The 21,686-nt window shown below is 38.1% G+C and overlaps 1 protein-coding gene across 1 annotated transcript; it reads left to right on the top strand.

Annotated features, from left to right (window-relative positions):
* Positions 1 to 13,533: 13,533 nt before the first annotated feature.
* Positions 13,534 to 19,423, top strand: NDUFAF4 (NADH:ubiquinone oxidoreductase complex assembly factor 4). Its single transcript, XM_072408670.1, has 3 exons — positions 13,534 to 13,736; positions 15,479 to 15,576; positions 18,979 to 19,423. Exons 1-3 carry the CDS (start codon positions 13,601 to 13,603, stop codon positions 19,273 to 19,275), a joined length of 531 nt encoding a protein of 176 aa, XP_072264771.1. The 5' UTR covers positions 13,534 to 13,600; the 3' UTR covers positions 19,276 to 19,423.
* The last annotated feature ends 2,263 nt before the right edge of the window (positions 19,424 to 21,686 follow it).

Raw genomic sequence — 21,686 nt, 5'->3', positions numbered from 1 at the left:
GTTGGAACAGGTACATTATTTTTTTAAATGTTATTAGGACAGATGTTTGTCTCAACATTATTATTAGGCAGCGTGGTGTCAGTTACTGTATAAAATCCTCACTTTGAGCTGATCACAAACAAAGCAAAAAAACAAAGCACAATAAAAAAACTTTATAGAGCCTAGACATTCATTAAATTCTGGAGCAAGCTGTGCTTTGATATGCAAAAAGAAACAAATGCAGAGTTGTCTTGGTCATTAAAAAGTTACAAGAGTTTGCAGAATAACAAAAGACTTTCTCTGCAAGTCTTGCAAACCACCCCCTCATCAAGCCTCCGTTCTGCACAGGAACAAGCAGGGAAGCCCCGTTCGTATTTAGGAGTTGTTCATATGTCCGATGTCCTTGACTCGGGGACTACCTGTACAGCTTGGAAAAATAGAGAAATGTTCAAATCCGTTCTCAATGTGCATCCTCCATATGGAAGCTAGTGTAGGACGTCATGAGTGAATTTATAAATGTTGATTATAAGTTAATCATTATCAAAACTCGCCCTAAAAGGGACACAAATGAACCTTTAACTAAAAAACAAATCTAATCTTAAGAAAAATAGTAATTTTTAGTTGTAACTGGTCAACACGTCATTGATATTTCCAGACACTCTCCATACTGTGCATAGGAGCATTTTTGGAGTTGCCTCTAAAAATGTTTATTTCTGTAAATACCCCTTGTTTTGTATGTGTTTACAACATTTGTGTTTTTTGGATCAATTCATAGGGTTTTTTTTCTCTAGCTAAGGAAGGCCGTATCTTTTATATTGACCTTGCTAAAAAATTTGCACTGCAGCCTAACATACGTTTCTATAAGAGTTGTATGCACTTTCATCATATGGGAAAAATGGTAAAAATAGATTTGTGTGTATGTATATTTTTATATATACAGTATATAAATCAGTTCCAGACTGTCCCTGGCTGACCTCCTTTACAGCAACTCTGTTTTGTAGTTGTGCTCAGTCTTCCATTTCCTGATGAATGGAAGAACCAGCCTGGGGCTCATTCAGTACAGCAGTGCAGAGTTATGAAGATGTGCATGGGTCCAGTAAGTCTTGGGATTCTGAATTTGGTCTTTATTTATCCATGTACAGTAAACATTGAATTGCTAAAGGCCTTTAATAGTAGGAAGGTGCAGGAGATATGTATTAATTGTCCCATCCCACTTACTAGTTGGCAAATCTTAACCAGGTTATACAATCAGATTGTGACAGATGTGTTATCAACTTTATATATACAATATATACAAGATAGGTCACATTTTCAGCACTCACCTCCTGCTTTGTTGATGCAATTGTCCTTATCATCAGGTAAGTGTTTGGGCCTCCTAGACCTGATCATTGTAACCAGAGAGGATGTTATATCCTCCATATTTAATTTTGTCTTTGTGCAACAGCTGTCATGGAGGTAAGGGGAGGGAAAGGAAAATATAAGTAGGTCAGGTGGCAGACTAGTGTCCACTCATGTGTTCTTCACATTCAACATGCCCCATCTGGCGGATCTGTCAGTACTTTAGGATATTCAGATAAGCCCTGCCTGTAGCAGAAAAGTGTCTATCTTACTGTAGGTTGTTTTTTTAAACTCTGCATGGTTGCTGATCCCTGGCCCATGCAGGTACCCATAGCAAATGACTAATACCTGCTCCTCTGCTAAGCACTCTGGTTCCTCCTGACATCCTACAGTCTTCAGTGGCTGGAAACATAAAGGCTGCCAAATTTATTTACATCAAACAGTCTTTACCCCCATTTTGAAAGTAGAGTTGTGTGGAAAAGTGACCCTGTAGTGACAGGGTCACTTTAAGGAAAGGTGATGTTTACATGGATATATTTGGTTAGGTGGTTTTAAAAAGTATATTTCATTAGAAAAATACAGGGGCAGCTCCCACTTTCTTCTCTTTTAAAATAGCACCCAAAACCCATCTTTTCAAACTTGCCTACCTATTTTCATCTGTATCGAAAACCCTCACTACTTCCCACCACTCCATATCTTCCCTCCTATTGTGTGATACTTCATCCACCACCTAGATTGTAAGCTCTTCAGGGCGGGGTCCTCCCCTTCTCCTGTGTCACTGTCCGTATCTATCCATCATTTGCAAACCCGATTAATTATACAGTGCTGCTTCATATGTTGGTGCTATATAAATCCTGTCTATTAATAATAAAAAATAATAATAATAAAAAAAGGTAATTGACTTTCTGTTGTGCTGACTCCCTGATGAAATGTGGATGGAGATGTTGTAGATGAGATATAAGTTAGAACTCCTGTTGTGAATTCAAATAATTAAAGCAAAATGTTCAATATGGCAGCCAAGCAACTAAAAGTTAATAGTCCTTAGTAGTGGCAGCCTCCATGTTTCTGTAAATATATGCTTATGTTTTAGTAATTTTCCTCAACGGTTACAGCCAGTAAAGTCTGAAATTAGCTTATATTCTTATTCTGCCCTTCTCTAATTAATGAAGTTAATTAATGAATCAAGAAGCAAAATGACAGCTTCAAATGGCCACCTGCATACTACATTTACCCCCACAATTTGCATTAAACTTATAAGCAAAGATTACCATTACAAGAATATATCTATAAAACTGGATCTATACTTCCTTAAACATTATCCCTTGAAACATAAGGATGTACATACTAATCACTACAACAAATGGTGCAAAGCTGGAGTAGAAAATCTACATGGAACTGTTATATTCACGTCCACAATCCTATATACCGTATACATAGCTTTCTTTTATATTACTCAGCACACTTTATATGATTGTTTTATCTCTCTAAATATCAGTACTGTACTATTCTGCACCCTAAACAACCTGATGCTATATATTTGGATTTAGGGTTTTAACCTATTTCCTGTTACCACTTTCTGAATACAGAGTTAATGTCTTTATTTGTGCCTTTCAGAGCAACATACTGCATATCAAATTTGTTACACTACGGATAATTTGCCTCAGCACGGGGGCTTGTTAAATAATACCTGACTGTATTAATGTCTGCATCTATTTTCACAATTGCTGCCAGTGCTACAATTTACAGATAAAATCATTTAATATTGGTGCCCATTATGTATAAAACACAAGATGGCACTATTGGTCTCCTCTTCACCGGGAGGATATATACCTAAAGATTTTATGCTTAGAAAAGTTGTAGAACATTCCTGGCGCAGCTAGGCATTTGTATATATTGGCATCAACAAGTGTTTTCCTATCCCTATCCTATAAGGCAGTGGGTGGTGGAGGCAGACATATTAGACTCAATCAGGCAGACCCAGAAGGTCATACAATATTTTTATCAGCAGTCAGCCTGTGTTAAAGGAACAGGATTGTGATTAGGTAAGGTGGTCACTATAGAGGAGCAGCAAAAGTCCCAATATAGGGATAGGGGATAACTACAAATATTTGGAAATTTAATTCAGTTTATGTCAGTTAATAACTGGTCTTCTTTAGGAAGTCTTAATTTTCATGATTATTTATGTTTCCACTAAGCTTTATCACATATATATCCAAAATAAAAAATACACAGTATCCTATATTTAAATATAATGTGCCATACACCCGTCAAAAATAATGTTTGGGGTATTGTAATTGTTGTAATGAATTATCCTAATCTCCTATAGGTATTTGATTTGTACATATTTTTTGCTTATTAGGCATGCACATATAATTTAACCAGGATTTTTAGTTTAGAATTGCTGAACAGTTGACATCACTACAGTATACCTGTCAAATCACATAAATTCTCTATAACAAAATGCAATATAACCTCCCCCATCTGTTCTGGTTTTTGCAGTTCCTATAGAAACCACTGTAGCCTGACAGTTCTCTATCCTGCTGCTTTTGTATGCGCTCTCATCGGATAAAACGGAAAACAGCAACTATGACATTGATTGACCTTTCACAAATCAATGGCTGGGTTGTATTGAATAGCACCAGATCCACTTAGAAGAGATACATGTTTGAAAGGGGGCAATTGGTGGAGAAATACTGTTGGTATGAGAGGTAGTTATTGTCCTTGTTACAGATCATTCATGCATACTTGGATTATTATGTCTACAAAGAGCCAAAGTTAAACACTGCCACAATAGATACAATTGTGTCTTTGTAGTTTAATAGCACTTTAGAAATATTATTCCTTCAGGTTATATATGTTAGAGAAACTCACAAACTGCAGATCCAGTATACTGGTTTGAATTGAGTCTTAATATAATATCTTTTTGCAGTTACATATATCATTCTGAGAACTAATGCCTATCATCATAATCAGTCATGGAATCCATCTCTGTCCAGTATATTTACTGATAATTCTTCAGAAAACAATTCAGGTAACAATATAAGACTAGGAAAGAGGTTTGGTGCTACCATGGATTCAGGGAAAACCTTGGCTCAGAGGTTTGCATACACAGAAAATAATGCAGAAATTCTCTATAGTAACCACAATACACTGCCAGACCTTTGAACTTAGCTGGCTTAGAAGGGCCAATTAACAGGGCTTTGGATGTATCAGCCCCCTCGCTATCAAATGGAGAGGTTGCAGCAGCCAATTGACAATGTACTTTATCTGTATTAGAGAAAGCATTAGGGGTACTGATAGTGCAGTGCATAGGGTGTGATTGATGTTGTTCTTGTAGGCACAGGGAGGTCTGTTTGGCATATTGCCAGCCCCTCAAACACTAGCATGGCAGTGCTGCTTCCCAAAGGGCACAGGCAGGTCTGTTAAAGTTTAAAGTCTATAAACACTAGTGTCTGCACATTTTAGTGCTGACAGCAGTGAGTGGTACTAGTATCCATCCCCTATGAGGATTCCATGTAGACTCTCCCGAGAGGCAATGGTTCTTGGCATGAGGAAGCAGTAAACCCACTGCAACCTCACTGCAGGTATGAACCTAGCCTTAAGCTACGTACACGTCAGATTTTTATCGCCCGATAATCGGCATCGGCCGTGTGTACAGTCGGTGTCGTCCATCGTCCGGACGACCGACCTGCCGGATCCAAGGACGATGGACGACAGCCGATCCTAATGAAAGGGAAGGGGAGAGCGCGCAGCAGGGTGCCGCTCCGTCGCTCTCCCCCTCCCCTCTCCATAGAGCATGAACGGTGCTGTATGTACAGCACCGTTCATGCATCGTGCACTCCCTTGTCGTTGGAAAGGATCGTGAAAGATCCTTTCCAACGACAAAAATTGGAAGTGTGTACGCAGCTTTAGTTTTGTTAGACATCAGCTTCTGAGTCACAAATTTACTTTGCTGTGCTAAAGAACCCTTCTGGCAAAAGGCAGGCTAGAACATAATGGGCCATCTCCAACCAGTGATCCAACATTGACACCCAGTAGTCCATTTAACCTCCCTAGCGGTAACCCCGAGTCTGACTCGAGGTAGAAAAAAGTTGCTGAAAGAGGTAACCCCGAGTTACACTCGAGGTAGGTAAACCTATGGGAGGTAATAGTAAATACAGCCTTACCTGATCTGCTGGCGTCCCTCGTCGTCCATCGTCGCAATCTCTGTCCACTTCTTTCTTCCTCCAGCCGGCTTCTGCATCCAATGAGTCAACGGGAAGTTCCCGGTAACGTTGGTGCGTGTGTACGTTGCCGGCGGGGCGGGAAATTCAAAATTCATTTGTATTGCATTCAATACAAAATAACTGTATTGAATGCAATACATTGGATTTATATGTGTAAAAGCAGTACATTGTTTTCAGGAACATTTATTTTACAGTAAATATAATAGTATGAGTATAATATGTATTTTAAAAAAATTAAAAAAAATAGATTTTTTAATTTATTCAATTTAATATTTTTACATGATTTTGTGTTTGACTTTATTATACTCATACTATTATCTTATACTATAAAATACTTTTTCATGAAAAACAATATACCGCTTTCAGACATATAAAACGGGAAAGAAATGAACTGCTAGGGAGGTTAAAGGCAACCTTAGAGAGGTGGGGATCCCTTCTCACTGCTTTGAGATGCTTATTGATCTACCATGACAAGTGGTGTTTAATATAAGAATTTAAATTCAGCGCAGTGCATCTTTACGCAGTTAAACATTTGTTTGTGTATTCTCATCTATTTTCCATAAGCTATTAGCAAATGTCCATGCATTATAACAACACACATGATCCTTTTTTTTTACCAACATACGTTTATGCAGAAGTCTTCAAATTATGCTTTGTGGTGTATTAGGGTTATGTGTGATTTATAGGCTGAGATCGCAACATTTGCATTCACATGTATTTTCTAACACATTGATGTGTACTTTTTAACAGCAGGAAAAAAAAATTTCTGTTGGAATTTTAATTGTACACATCAGCAGCCATCCTGGCCATTGGAAGACCTGGTTTTAAAATTCTCTTCCTGCACAGACCAATTACAGAGCCAATTTTCATATTAGCAAAAATTAGCCACCGACCATGTAGATTAGCCATTTTCTTTTAAAAAGTCCATCTACATTGCAAATCATTCCTCCATACTTCACTTGGTCTGTGGTGCCTGGAGGGAGTAAATACACAGTAGGTTGTCCCCCCATTTCACACTCTGTTGCCTAATGCCATGGCTAAGCACAATTCAATGAACAGGCAGCACACACAGGAAAAGTGCAGATGCAGCAAACAGAGTTGGCAGTAATTAGCTCAATTTAAGCTCAAGTACATGAACACAACAGCAGCAGATTCCGCTGACTGTATGTGAAGACATCATTATCCAGACTGTTCTGAGGGAGGTGGGCATGGTGAGGGTCACAATCGTCACACGACTGCGGTTGACACACACGTTTTAATGAAAGGCAAGTAGCCTATGGCTGTAGGAATGTATGCATTATTTTTGCCACTTGTCTCATCCCTTCCTTTTATTTTACAGCCTAAACAACTTGCTTACATACTGCCAAGCCACTGATCAATATTTGTGGCTATTGTCTCTCAGATAATACAATTTTATTGCAAGAAAAAACCTGCATTGTTTCTTTCCATTTTCTTGTAGTGCTTGCATGCTGTTCTAAAGCTAGCCAGTAAATAAAAAACATGCCTGAAGTTATTATTTTAGGAATATTTGGGGTTACAAGGATGGGAAGGTGTGTGACATGTGGGTTGTGGTTTTTAAAGTGTTTTTGTGCGCTCTGTTTTGAGTGCCTAATGTAGGTAAACTGACTTGATTTCATTTTCTTCACAAATCAGGTGGATTGTCCATGATAGATCAACTGAATTCACTTATTGGCAAGTTTTCATCCAATATGCAAAATATACCCTCCCACATGATTTGTAATTAGAATGCAAACAGCAGCTCAAATTTCAAGCACAGACTTGGGATTTATAAGTGACAAAAGTCATACCATCAACATATTCATATCCATTATTTTATAAAACACATAAAGGTTATTCCATACACCACAAATGAACACCTATCAGGTGTCCAGATGAATGGGAGAAGCCAATCTTTTCTCCCATCTATCAGGATGCCTGATCGTCAACTCTTAATCTAGTTCCATTATATTATTTTTCATAGAAAGTCTTTTCTGAACATCCTGACCTCACACCTGTTATAGGCTGGAGGGATGAAATCTTCAGGAACATATCCTCCATGTCTTTTGCAGATGGCTAGACAATTTACACATTTACCTTTCAGATGTTATCCAATATACTCACCTCCAGCAATTCTCCTAGGAATCAGATTTGAATTCTCTAAAACATGTAGAAAAATCAAGCCAGGATCCCCCAACAAATAGTCTACAGAAAAACTCTTGCAATATAATATGCTTTTCTAATACATATACAATTAAAACAAAATGATTGGCTTGGGAGGTTATGAATCTTTTGTAGAAGGTGTTTTCTGCACTTTGACATGATAGCTAATGAACATGAAAGATTTGTATTTGTGATGTATTGAATAAACTGTGTAATTCATACAAAATATGGATCAGATTTTAATATGTTGATGGTATGATTTTAGCCATGGAGCACAGATTGTATTTGTAAATTACAGCAGGCCAGCATTTGCTTTAACTATGATTAGCTGCACATTCTTTTTGCAGTTGCATAGCTAACCTGACTATGTGTACATAACTTCCATAACTTAAGGACATATTGTTCTACTGTAACACAACACTAAAAAACCTGATCATCTGAGCTGCTAGCAATAACATCAAAATGATGCAACTTAGTAAATCCATAAAAGCGTACATTTAAATGCCCAATACATGTATGGAGTATCCAGCAAATGCTCTCAAGTAGATGTAAAACATGAATACAAAGTGCAATAAATTATAAAGGTATATTAGGTACAAAGGGTCCCATTTATTCTTCTCTTTAAAACTTCAGGTTTACTGTTAGAAAAGAAGAAATTATACGGTTACTTCTCATTGCAAGAACTGATAAATCAGCTTTTTTCTTTATACCTAATTAGTTTGTACCATCCATTATCATGAAACACATGACCTGACCTTCCACAAAATGATTAATCTACCTTTTCCTGGCAGATAACCACAGTTTCTTGATTGCAAGTGATCCATTGCAATTACTGTGATACTGAAGTAAATCAGGTCTTCCTAATTCTCTGTGTCCTATGTTCTAATGCAACTTTCTTCTGTGTTTAGGTTTAGAAACCTGTAGCATGTATAGTAAGCTATCTAAATATAAGGAAACAACAATCTGTAAACAACTACACTACATAGTTAGACAGATATGACATACAATTGAAATAATGAAATATATTTCAGTTTACAGCAGGAAATTTTTTTTTAATAGGTGACATGGTATTACCTGGGGCACTTAGTAGAATTGTCTCCCTGTTTTCACCAGAGCACCCTGCAAGGGGTGATGGGCCAGTAACTTTAGTGGCCACCAGACTACTTTACTTCAGGGAGAACATCAGATCATGGCTCCCGTGATCTCCCGACCCAGGTTGAGCAGAACAGAAGGTTTTGGTGTAGAGACAGACAAAAATCAGGTACTTGGTGGGATGCTGACATGAGACAAGGTCAAGACACACTGTGGTCATGGCAAGCAGCAGGTAAAAATCAGATTATAAATTGTTCAAGACAGGTCAAGGTAAAAAAAAGCAATGTCAGGCAGAGACTAGCGGGGTAAAGTCTCTGCCTGACATAGCAAACAGAGTCTGGAACTAGGGAAGTTTAAATAGGACTAGCAGCCAATAGCAGGACAGGATTGAATCTAGTAACTATTGTGCTTATTGGCTGCGGTACATGCTCTAAAATCTCATTGAGCTGTGCACAGCCTCGGTGTCTGTGCAGATACCAGTGGAAGCCAGTATTTTCTGCAGCTTTGTATAATGATAAATACTGTAGGTTACCTCTGCCAGACAAACCTGACTGACCTTTTGTAACCATATGATGCCATACCATTTTACTATTCTTTTTAGCAAGGTGTGCAGCAGTCCCATCAAATAAGAAGGAATTCAAATAAAGGAACAGAGATCACCAAGGGTTGGGACAACCCTTGGTGATCTCTGTTCTTTTAATTTGAATTCCTTAGTTGTGATTTTCAGTGCCATAGGGAGGGAAGCATCCCTGATATTTTACACCATTGGCCTAATAAGAAATCATTTACATTACATGCAGTCCTCACAATGAAGAGTGGTACATTATTTAGATCATAAACATCACACGAGAAGTTTGTTGTTGGTTGGTTTTGGAGGCAAACTGTAAGTGATCTTTAGGACCAATATTACTGTTATCTGAATAAAACTCTAAGCAATCAGTAAGGTGACTTGATCTGACTTGTCAAATGGCTCATCCCTTCCTTTTAAAAACTTTAAGACTTTTTAAAAAGTAGAGCAATATTGGTGAATGTGTTTTTTTGACAAGGCTTTTACAAGATCAATAAATCTCTTCTCTCAGTCTTCTGTCTTATTTTTATTTACTGGATTCAGTGACATGAATGTTAAATCCCAAGTGCTAAGGGTCTTACTTTACCAATTTAAGGGTTTTCAGGTGGTGTGTGTCTTAAAAGTCTCAGAATTCCCATTAATTGATAATTCTTAATTTCCAACTTTTGTTGAAGTAGTTGTTCACGTTGTTACCCCTGTCTGTCGTCCTCCTTGGATCTCATTCATTTTTATTCAACTTTACAAAAATGCTATTTTATTACGGAAATTTAATTACCTCATATATAAAAGCCTGTCCTTTATCAAGTATTTAATGTACAGCGCTGCGTAATATGTTGGCGCTATATAAATCCTGTTTATTAATAATAATAATAATAATAAGTATACCTTCAGCTAGGAGAGTATTAGAATCAGTCATTTTGTTGTGCAACCCCCTCCCCTTCCCCCCCTTACTACACTACATAAACATTAGGTGGTTTTGATAAAAAATCATGTCAATATATTGAGAGTTGCCTCCACCTTTCACATTAATAAGAACATTTTCGTTCACTTACTTTGTTCAGAACTTGCAATACAAATGTAGAGTGTAGTTAGCACCATTAGCTTTTACCTACAAGCTGCTTTCTTCCTCAGGAAACAATGAACAACAGAACAATGTTTGCTTTAAATGTGAGGTCTTGTGTCCATATAAATCTTCGGGGTCTTTTTATCAAGCAGTGAATCTGTCATGCACCAAACAATCCCTGGTGGGGAATATTCCAGGCTCATATATTTCAATGGCAGAGATTGGTTTTCCACCAAGGAATGGTTGGATGAATTTAAGATTTACTGTTTGGTTGTACATGGCTGATCATCAACCAAAGCTTTTGTCTCTTATGAATAGAGAGAGACTATTAAACATCATTTTTTTCTCCAAACCATTTGAGAGACACAGCACCTGCCCTAAATGTTTTATAGCACTGCTTGCTACTAACTGACACTCTCTAACAGTTGGGGAGGTTAAGCCACCTTTGATAGCTGTCCTATCTGCCAGTTTACTTTCCTGTTTTTGCCTTACCACATCCTTTTTCCTGATTTTTGAATGGGAAGAACAGACTTTCTTATCAGAACCTGATCAGTAAACCTGCACTGTCTGCATTCATTTAGAAGATGAGTTTTTTAATAGTATCTAAGCTCCAAACAAAAAATGTAATATATTGCAGCTTACCCATTTCTACAAGTGGTGGCTGCATTTATTAAAACTTTTTTTTTTTCACCCAGTAATTCTGCAAATAACACATATGCTGCTATGTTACCTTCTCTACTGTTTCCATAGAACATTCTGTACTTATAATTACATATCAAAAATACACTGAAGGACATGGCCATATTTTATTTTACACATTTTATCATAACATATTTTTAAAGTGGAATAACCTTGGCAATACAAAAATACATAACTGAATAATAGGAACATTGGTTTAATAAAGAGTATAAAAAAGGTTAGAACTCTTGCCTGCCACCAACAAGGGATCAAATATAAGCCTTTAATATTGATTGATTTACCCCATCAACCCATACACAGATCTCACACACTATCCAAGGTCAAGGCAGGGAGAAAAAAAAACTGGAATATGTCTATAAGCCCTACTCCAGGAGTAATCTAAGCAATGTGCAAACCGAAAAGAGTAGATACATCACTAACAGTAAATTATACAAAAATATTATTCAAGGTAAGGTTCCCCCCACATTTATCTTACCATTTATTTTTGGAACTTTATGAATTAGCTAATTACAGCTACCTTCTCTAGAGGCCACATTCCATAGAAAGAACGATATATTGAACCTGATTTATTAAAGCTCTCCAAGGCTGGATACACTTTCATCAGTGAAGCTGGGTGATCCAGCAAAAATCTGAAATAAATCTGGTCCAGGATTCAAAAAAAAAAATGGCTAGCAAATTACTTTGAAGAAATCCATTCCAGGATTGCTGGATCAACCAGCTTCATTGATGAATGTGTATCCAGCCTTGGAGAGCTTTAATAAATCAGGCCCAATATCTGAGGTAGCTTGAGCAGGTTTGATTATCATTTTAGGTTCTCCACAATGCATATTTGTATATGTTGTTGGTCTCTATCATTCTGGCACATTCTTTGTTGCAGTTACTCAGGTGTCCTGCATAATATGCAACCCTCAGCTTCCATGGAGCCCTCTCAGGGATTCACTTTCTGAGGTCTAGGGGTACCCTGCTTTTATGTTTTTATTTACAAAATTATTTCTATGTTGTATATAATATATAACCTTTGCACCTTGCTGCTATCCAGTGACTTTATATGCTTCTTTTACATATTAGATATTGTAAAATAGATGTGTCAGCAAGTCTAACCTGTTATGCTCAAACAATATTAGCCTGTACTTGTCAGATATTACAGCCATGATCCCAAATATGCATGAATCATAAGTTCATCTAGGTTAACCCAAATAAAAGGGAAACATGTTACAGAGTTTATACCCAAATATATTTATGATACATTCTGAACATTCCTACATAAATCACAATAGTGAATATGGCCCATTGTTTTCCATATTGGTGATTCCCCGTGTGACACAGAACAACCTCCAGTTGGGTCAATGTTCCAATGAAAATGTTTCGAAATGGCAGATAATTGTCATCTGATTATCACTTCAGTGCTGATATCGGACAAGAATCCCACGTGTGTACAGCCGCCATCCAACGTTGTTCATGGATCCGTCCTTGCAGATCCACGAACGACTAATAAAAGTGAAGGGGAGAGCACAGCGAGGTGGCACTCGCTTGGTCTCCCCTCCTCATATAGCAGAATGGCGAGGTATGTGCAGCACTTGTTCGTGCATTGTGCAGTCTTTTGATGTTGAAAAGAATTGTGAAAGATTGTTTCCAATGACAAAAATCTAACGTGTACATAGCCCAAAGGCCATTTCACATTACACAGTGGCACTGGGTTATGCAGTTCCCTTAAATAATATTGGACTGCAATGAAGGATGAACATATAGTACAGGCTGCATGGTATTTTAATGCTATGTCCTCATCATATCATAGGGGCCCCTGAGGTCCTTACTCCAGGAGTTTGGTCTATTTGTGACCAGGGACGCTCTCTCTGATGTGACTATATAGCCCGCTCTAACTAGAGGAAGCCAAGATACTGCTACACAAGGTGACAACCTGGAAATAAATTCACAGAATGGAATTGTCACCCTGCAGAGGAAAGGCCATGGACTGGCAGGATTAGGGGCCATTTGAAATGATCCCACCTGCCTTTACCTGTAATATAATCTGACCTATTCCCCAATACAGTGGTGTTAGAGCAGCCGATATACATGAAGAGAGGGGGAGCCGTACACGGCAGAAGCATTCTATTGGTTACTATCAGGCCTGCCATATACAGTCTTCCTGCTATGTTTACTCAGCAATTAGAAGCTTGTCTGGTACATGAAAATCCAGGCTAAAATGATTGTGTTCATACATTGAGTTCTCTATTGCAGAGGTAAGAGTTCTGCTTATATTCAGAGCGCCCTGGCATAGTTAAAACAAAGAAAGGTGTAAAATAATAAAGGTTTCCCTACACTCTGCTGCTTGACAGGAGCCCCTAACGTGCGAGGAGGCTGCATTAGACACCGGAAGTTGTCACACCCGGGCAGCCAATCAGATGGCAGCCGGTAGCAGCGTGCAGTAGAGCTGTGTAGGTGGGATGGCCGGTCAGTGACTCGGTGATCGCAGTCATGGGAGCCACACTGGTCCGCGCTTTTAAGAACTTCAATGTAGAGAGCAGAGCTCACCGGCTGATCGGGAAGGATAAGCCCACCCCCGCTCCCCTGCACCCCGGTACCAAGGAGGCAGTGACTGAACTCATCTCCCGTGAGTATTGCCTGGCCTTGTCTGTACAGGTCGCTGTATAGCATTGGTAGCTGGTTGTAGGTCTCCACCCGCCGTGACGCTGTATTGCCGCCGCTGTTCTCTATCACTATACACGCTGCCCTTGGAGCTCTCAAGTGCGTTCAGCTTGTTACCGGAAGTGGCTGTCTGGCTGCGTAGCATGCTGGGAGTTGAAGTCCTCATCTGTGTGGATGGTGTCAGAGGTCATACAGGGGTCATGTACATTATACCTCACATTAAACACTGCAGACTTGTCAGGTGCTATTCATGTAATACTGTTCAGGTTTTTCAGATTTGACCTTAGAAAGGTTTGCTCATAATATGTTTTCTAGGTTCAGTTTGTTTTTTTTATTCATTTGTCCCGGGACATTTTCCCTCTTTATCCCATAGTTCTGCTTTGGTGATGTCTCATTTCCACACATTATACGTTTCATCATTGTAGTCACCCCTATTATACATTTTATTTTCATCCTGTGTCACTGTCTGTATCTGTAACTTGCAACCCCTTTATATTGCACAGTGTTACCAACATATTACGCAGCACTGTACATTAAATAGGGGTTGCGAATGACAGATACAGATAGTGACACAAGAAAAAAAATATATATAATAATTTAATAGAGGGCTTTTATTAGGGAGAAAATTCAAATAGGTACATTTTTATTTTTCATGTAGAATATGCTTTTAGTTTGCTTAAACGATTCTCGGTATACTTTTGAGCTGCTTCATGCCGCGTCTGAGCCGTGATTGGGTGTCTTGAGCCATGATTGGCTGTCTTGAGCCATGATTGGCTGTCTTGAGCCGTGATTGGCTTTCCTGTGATGCTCTGAATTGTGAGAAAGAAATGCAACTCAGAACCAGATATGTGTCCATGTGCTATGTATTACATAGCTGGGCTGCAGGAAAAACATAAACATACTGTGGACCTTTACACAACCTGTAATCCAGTCACCATGGAATGTGACAAGCCAGATTTTAGTTTTGAAAGGTGGTGTAAAAGTTTAATAAAAGGCACCCTGTTCCAATTACATTATCTGTGGTACCCTGAAATCTGGAAAGGGTGTCAATTGTTTATAGCTGAAGGTGTAAATTGTTGTCATGTGTCTCTGGTAGAGATGTTGTAGGTCAACGACCTCTAATTTCCCGGACTCCGGTCCGTGGTGCCCTCCCAGAGGGGCCCATTCCTGACCCCACTTAAGGGTTCATCGGCCAGATCCGGGGACCACTGGTTGGCGACTGCTGTTGTAGATGACATTTGCGTCCCCCAGGCTTGTTTGGAGATAGTTGTCTCAGACTGACATATGTGGCCTACTTCCGTGGGACTAAGCTTCCCTCTCTGTCCAAAATGTGCACCAAAGAATGTTACCGGTTTCTTAGCAAGATCAAGTAATACACAGGACCCTTGTACATAAAGAAAATACCACATGGCATACAATTAGTATGAGGCTGGAGAGTCCGAATAATGATTTTTAAGAAACATCACCTCAATAATTTTCAAGCTTTGCACTTGCAGACAGAAGTATGTAACACCCAAAAGACCCAACCACCAAATACAAGTGAACTGGTAAATGCAGATTAGTATGAGTGTACATTGGTAAGATAAAATATCCGGTGAATAAAAATTCACACCTTCAGCCAATTATCACCAATCTCAGACCTCATGGCACTATAATCCTTCAGGAAAAATGTGCATTTAATGGATTTTCTTAATCATTTTATTTTAGATCACCCGGAAATCAAGGAAACTATTTACAAAAAGAACGATGATCTTTTAATACGACTGAAGGATGTTTATGTGGACTCCACAGACCCTTTACCTGAGGTAAACTGAATTTAGTATATACTTAATTCTAGATTTAACCAGTCTGGTTTATAAGTCAGCCTGTATTCTGTTTATGGACCTGACGTACAGTCTGTCTAAGATCACAGCACGTGCCTGTTTTAGTCTGGGTAACAACTCCTGCGGGATCCAGGCTGTTCATTGGGTAACGACTTTTACCCAACTTGAAATTGAGCCACAAGGCCTCTCATGCACTCTTCAAAATGCAGTAAAGACTCCTGTACAATGCCAAGGGCAGAAGTGTTGCACCGGGAGTGAAGCTTAATCGGAAGAATGGAGTGGAGCTTAAAAGGAAGAAGTCGGAGCTCTATGTGCAGCTGAAAAAACCCAAGAGACTCCACATGGACTGATATAAAGACCAACACGGGTACTTTTAGTTCCTCATGGTATCTGTTCCTCCACATACAAGGCCAGGTCATGTTTGCTTTAACAGTTTGGTTTTCAGATATGCAGTACAATATATGGCTGCCAAATATTACTTCTGACTACTTTCTGATTTGGAAGCAAATGTGTGCATGCTTTCTCTTTGGGTGCTAAGGGGTTCTTTAGTCAATCAGAAAATAGTAGAAATCTGCAAGAGGGAACGATCTAAGCTGAGTGATCTTCTCTTTTCCTGCTGTAGATGAGTAGTGCCTGCAGTGGTCTAAACACATGGCCAGACTGGGCAAATGTTCTCTGTAGGCACATTTAGAGATGCTGATGCTGTACTTGAAGATGAAAGGTTGGTGGGTATTTAAGAAGTGATGTGTTAAGGAGACACTAGTTCTTTGTGCTTTATGGTATTTGTCATGGTACCATGCCAGTTTAAAGTTTAGGGGGACTAGAAGGAAGTTATTCCGACTTCTGTATTATGAAGAGGTGCAGTATGAATGAATAATAAAAAAAGCACAGCCAAGTTTAAAGGATTGAAAGGTTAGTATAAAACTCTTTTACAGTGTGCATTTAGGAAACAAGTTAATATTTCAGTGTGGATCAAGTAGAACTAAACCTAAAGGTCAAAAAATTGTGACCAGGCAGCATTTTATTGCAGAGCAGGCATGCTTTGTCTCTTCTACAATAAAACAAACTTAGTTGCCTTTTTTTATTTTTAGAATGTACACCTAGCTTTGTATGCACAGCCCAGTGTAAGATCCCAGCCCGCCTGGTGCCAGGAATGATTAAACATATATGCACAGGGATTAGATCATGCCAGCCTGGCCAGTCAAGATGGTAGAAGATCTTTGACCCTGGAAAAGGGCTAGGTTAAGGTGTCAGTGCCAGCAAACGAGCAAGGAGACATACGTTTAGTTCCACTTTAGGAGCTTTCTTGAACAACACATATGGAACATAATAAATCCCACAATTTTATACTAGTCCCTAGAATTTGAGATAAGGGTATGCATTCCAATAGGGATACCTGTGGTGTGTTTACCTAAACCTTAAACAGAATCAAAGTCTCTCTTGTGAATTGTGGCTAGTATCCTGGGTATAGTTTTTAAAAGTGATTCAGTAAGGCAAAATAAAGGCAAATCAAGCTTATTAGATACTAATTTAAATTATACATGAATTTGTGTTTTTGTTTGTAATGAGCATTTAGCCTTTATTACCTTTTCATTACATGTTCATTTCTTACAATTTTCTTCCACAAAGCATCATAATTGATTACTTTTGTTGCTTGGTTCTAATCCTTTATGATTTTAACACTCTCTTTGAGGCCCATTACTGACTGAGGTAATCTAGAATGCCTTATACCCAGTGTGTTCTTTGCTAAATGGATGTCTTGCTGTTTTAGGTTAAAAATAAATATATAATTTGTGGTTCCATTTATAAGTTGCTTTTCATTTGATAGGAAATGCAATATTTTTTTTCTGTTATCTACCCTGCTTTGTAAAATATTTTAATATTTGTCCCAAGTGAATTTTTATTTTTTAACCATCTCCTAACTAATCCTAAATGAGTGAAAAGTACATTATAAAATAGATAAATATTCATCAAACAAGTCAATTAAAAGGGTGGTGGTGGAAAATACAGAGAATAAAGGGTTTGATACAAACTAGTTTTTAGCAGTTCTCACGACTCCTTTTAGCCGGGCACACCACCTGGCACTTTTCAGCAACCATCCGGCTGTTTTTGGGTGGTTACTGATGAGTTGGGTCACAATTTAGGGGCTTCCGCCCGCCTACAGTTTTTTCCCACCCAGCTTAAAAGAAATTCTGGGTTCAGCACTGTGGTTGATTAATCAACCATTAATCTTTTTTTTCCCCCATACCTAGGGAATGATTTTAATTCCTCTTCCCCAACAACCATGATTCTGATGTAATCCAACTGTATTTTACATGTTGTGGAGTCAGAAGCAATTCGTACATACCTGGAATCAGCAAAACTGTTCTGACTCCTAATAAGTTTAAATTGTACTTAAGTCAATTGTCATGTTAAAATTTCACATTTTAGATCATAGTCACAAAAAAAGTGCTCTTCTGCTATAGGATTAAAGCTCAGTGAGCAGTTTTACCAGTGTGAAATCCAGAACAGTTTTTATTCAACCTGACATTCAACAAGTTTATTTTTAGTTAAAAGTTTTAGTCTCACTTAGTTTATTTTTGGTAAATGTGCATTTAGTGATTAAATCATTTATGTTGAGTTATACATGACTACCATATACTTCACATACATTCCTTGCAGATCTCTTGTCAATACCCCAAGACCTTTAGTGCACATCAGAGGCGGAGATGCTGTCTGTCTTCCACAAATCCTATTCATATGTATAAAGAATGTAAAGTAGAGCAGAATCCTCTAATTTCCCCTGCTGATTAGGTAGATATTGCTGTTGTTTTTACCTAGAGCCAGATCAGTTATTGTGACCTGGTGAGAGAGAGCTAGGTGACTTTGCTAAATTGCTTTGATGATCATCAGAAAAAAGCTCAGTGAGCATTTACCCTACTGCTAAGCAAGGTGTAAAACACCAATCACTTGGTGGTAATAAAATGATTTGTATGTGCATGCTCGCAATGAATAAAGCAAATACATAAATAGTATATTACAATGAACACGAGACAGTCAAAGATTTCATGTACAGACTCCACAACCTTGCTTTTACATACATAAAATGTAATTTATACATTTTTCACATGTATATATTGCTGGATGTTTCTTTGTTTTTCTTTAAAATTAAGTCAATGGGTTATGTTTTTTTGTGTGGTGTATTTAATGGTTTAAAAGTACTTTTCAATTAAGATAATATGCATAAAGAAGGTTTTGAATCATTGCTACAACTACAACAAATTATGTTGACCGTTCTATGAGCATGTTCAGTATTATTATTAATACTCCTTCTGTAAGATTTTTGTTTGCTTTAGTGATGTGACTTTTTTACATAAAAATAATTTTTTTTTTTGGGTCATTCAGGCGAACCATGAAAGTCAATCACCTGAACCTGAGGATTTCAGAGCTCCAAAGCAGACAATGAACAATGTTTTTCTGAATTTAGAGGTGGAAAGCATTCCAAAGGGAAAAATTTCTATTGTTGAGGCTATGACTGCTCTTAACTATTACAAACAATCTCCTCAAACATGGACTGTAGAGAGGATAGCAAAGGAGTACAGCTTAAATATTGAAGATACCAAGGCCCTGTTGAAGTATTTTAGACTTTTTGAAATAAAGATATTTTCAGTTAAAAACGATAAACAGATTGAGGGTGAGTAAACTTGCTGCCTTTTCTTCTGGAGGACTGGTGGAATCAGTTTTTGTTTTGTACTGTATTTTAAATGGGAATAAAATGTTGCTTTGATTATAAACCTATATAAACCTTTAAATAATTTGACAGTTTTAATAAAATAGATATGGAACATTTGGAGTGTGTAATGTATGGACACAATCTTTATATATGGATTTATATAGTCTGAAGTTACTGGGTGCTTTCCACATGCAAAAAAAAATTTAGTATTTTATATTTCTATTTTCATCCCTAATGTTAATTTGCTGGATTTTTTGTGTCAGGCCTTAGTGTAATTTAGTAAGGACACACTAGCACAGAAATTATTATTTAGGTTTCTGTTTAGCACGGGTAAAACAGCACTCAACCATAAATAATATAAGGTACTATGGTGAATTCTAATGTAGTACAAACATATGTGTAGTTTTAGCACCAGTTAATAGAAGCAGTCCACTGAGCTGTCTGGTTTTGAAGCAAAGTGCAGGATTGCACTCCTCATTGGGGTTAGGGGGTCTATATTAGAAGCATTCCCATGTTTGGAGTGAAGCTGAAAGTAAAAAAAAAAAAAAAACACATATACAACACAATAGAGAATAGAACAATAAAAAAACTAGAAGCAAGCAGATGAGCAGCGTGTTTTTGCAGAATTGTCCAGGTGGTTTAAAATGTTCCCCCTAATGTTTTGCATTGAAATCAATGTAAATACATCAAAACACATGTTAACCTGCATTGTCACACATTTTCAGTTTGAATTGCAATATAATTTATAATAAATTTCGGCACATGTCATAGGTAAGACTAAGCAAGATAACCAAAGTTCTTCGAGGTACATTCGCTGCAGAAACAGCAGAATACATTGTAGTTAACAGATAAGGTGGAAACATTATTTTAGGGAAAAATGAACAAACTACTGTTGAAAAAAGAAATTGGCACTGCCATTCATAACCTGTTGCAAAGCAAAAATGTAAACAAAAGTTACCATTCAGCTAGGTGAGGGTTTTTTTCATGGCTGCTTTGTTGGGAACACTGAAAAATCTTTAAAACAACATGGTGGCTTGTACAGGTTAATCATCCGGAAGTTTGGAACCAGTGATCACTACTAACCAGTGATGTCATTACTTTGGCACTGTAGTGCCATTATATTAGCAGCAGAAAATGTGTCCCTGTGTAATATATTAAAAAGCCCAAACCTGTCTTCTTGACTTGGGACGAATGTCTGAAAGATCCATTGACTTCAGCTCCTCTGAATCACCCTCTGTAGAAGTTGGCTACAGATAACCTTTGCATACAGACGGACATCCTTCTCCTACCAGTCACAGGAACCAGGCATTCTCCTGTGTCATTCCTATAAGTATGATCCAGTATTATGCAATGTTACTAATTTGCTGTCAGCACTGGCAGCTTCTTCGTTCCACACTCTAGCTGGAGACATCTGAATATGGTCATTCTGTTATCCTGGTTGATCCACAAGCTGATTTGGTGTCTTGCCCATTTCAGCCAGCTTCTGATAAAAATCTGTAATTCGCTATTCACTTGGGATTTTCTAGATCAGTGGAAATTGTCCTCTGGTAGTCTGTTTTTCCCAGTTGGTTTCCTTTGGTGGCCTTTGTTTGTGCATTGTTGGTCTCAGGCAAGTCTGTAGATAAAGATGGTAAGGAAAGGTTGCTAAGTACACAAATTCTGCTACTACAGGCAGGGTCGCTCTGGTTTCCTTTAGTGTTGACTTGGTTATTTTTAGGGATCCATCTGTTTGAGCAATTCTTTGTGAAAAATCCATGTTCAGAGTTCCCTGTTTCCAGACATGTTCTGTGACTTTGTGGTGTCAGTTTGGTGCTCAGTTTCCTTCAGTACTGTTTTGGGATGCTTTGCTGGGAACTCCAAACATTTGGGAGAAAAACTGACCTTACTCTTCACTTCTGAAGCACCAAGGCTGCTCTTAAGTAATATCTTTCCCTGTGCACCCCTCTCATGTATTATTTTCTTTGACCATGGCTATTGCCTTACCTATCCATGTTCCATGATCCCGATCTCATGATGTAACCTTTCCTTAAGTGGGCAATGTTCCTTTTTACCTAATTCTGTCAGTTCCTTCAGAAGCTGTGGTCTGCAGGAAGTGTGCTACTTTGGATGTGGATGCTATGCCCTGCCCTCAGCTGAACTGCTTTTGAACATTCTAAAGTTACAAGACTTCCTGTGTCCCTTAATTGGCAAGAAAGAATAAAAGATTTTTGTAAACTTTCACCATGAAATACCTTCCTTGGAGTCCAATGATTGGCAAATGTCTCACCACCCTGTAGTTATCATCATGCCCTGGTATTACAATGCAAACTCTTGTGAATTATGAAGTATAGTACAGAATGGCAAAAATGCTGCTACTCATAGTAGCCAACCATAATCATTC

Source organism: Pyxicephalus adspersus, chromosome 4 (assembly GCF_032062135.1).
Source record: "Pyxicephalus adspersus chromosome 4, UCB_Pads_2.0, whole genome shotgun sequence".
NCBI lineage: Eukaryota > Metazoa > Chordata > Amphibia > Anura > Pyxicephalidae > Pyxicephalus > Pyxicephalus adspersus.
This window is presented reverse-complemented; position numbering and strand designations above follow the sequence as displayed.

Bases quoted from the DNA above. Each gene is read 5' to 3' on its own strand.
- NDUFAF4 (XM_072408670.1), top strand. From the start codon at position 13,601: ATGGGAGCCACACTGGTCCGCGCTTTTAAGAACTTCAATGTAGAGAGC. The intron at 13,737-15,478 runs GTGAGTATTGCC...ATTTTATTTTAG, and splicing joins AGTGACTGAACTCATCTCCC to ATCACCCGGAAATCAAGGAA. The intron at 15,577-18,978 runs GTAAACTGAATT...TGGGTCATTCAG, and splicing joins CCACAGACCCTTTACCTGAG to GCGAACCATGAAAGTCAATC.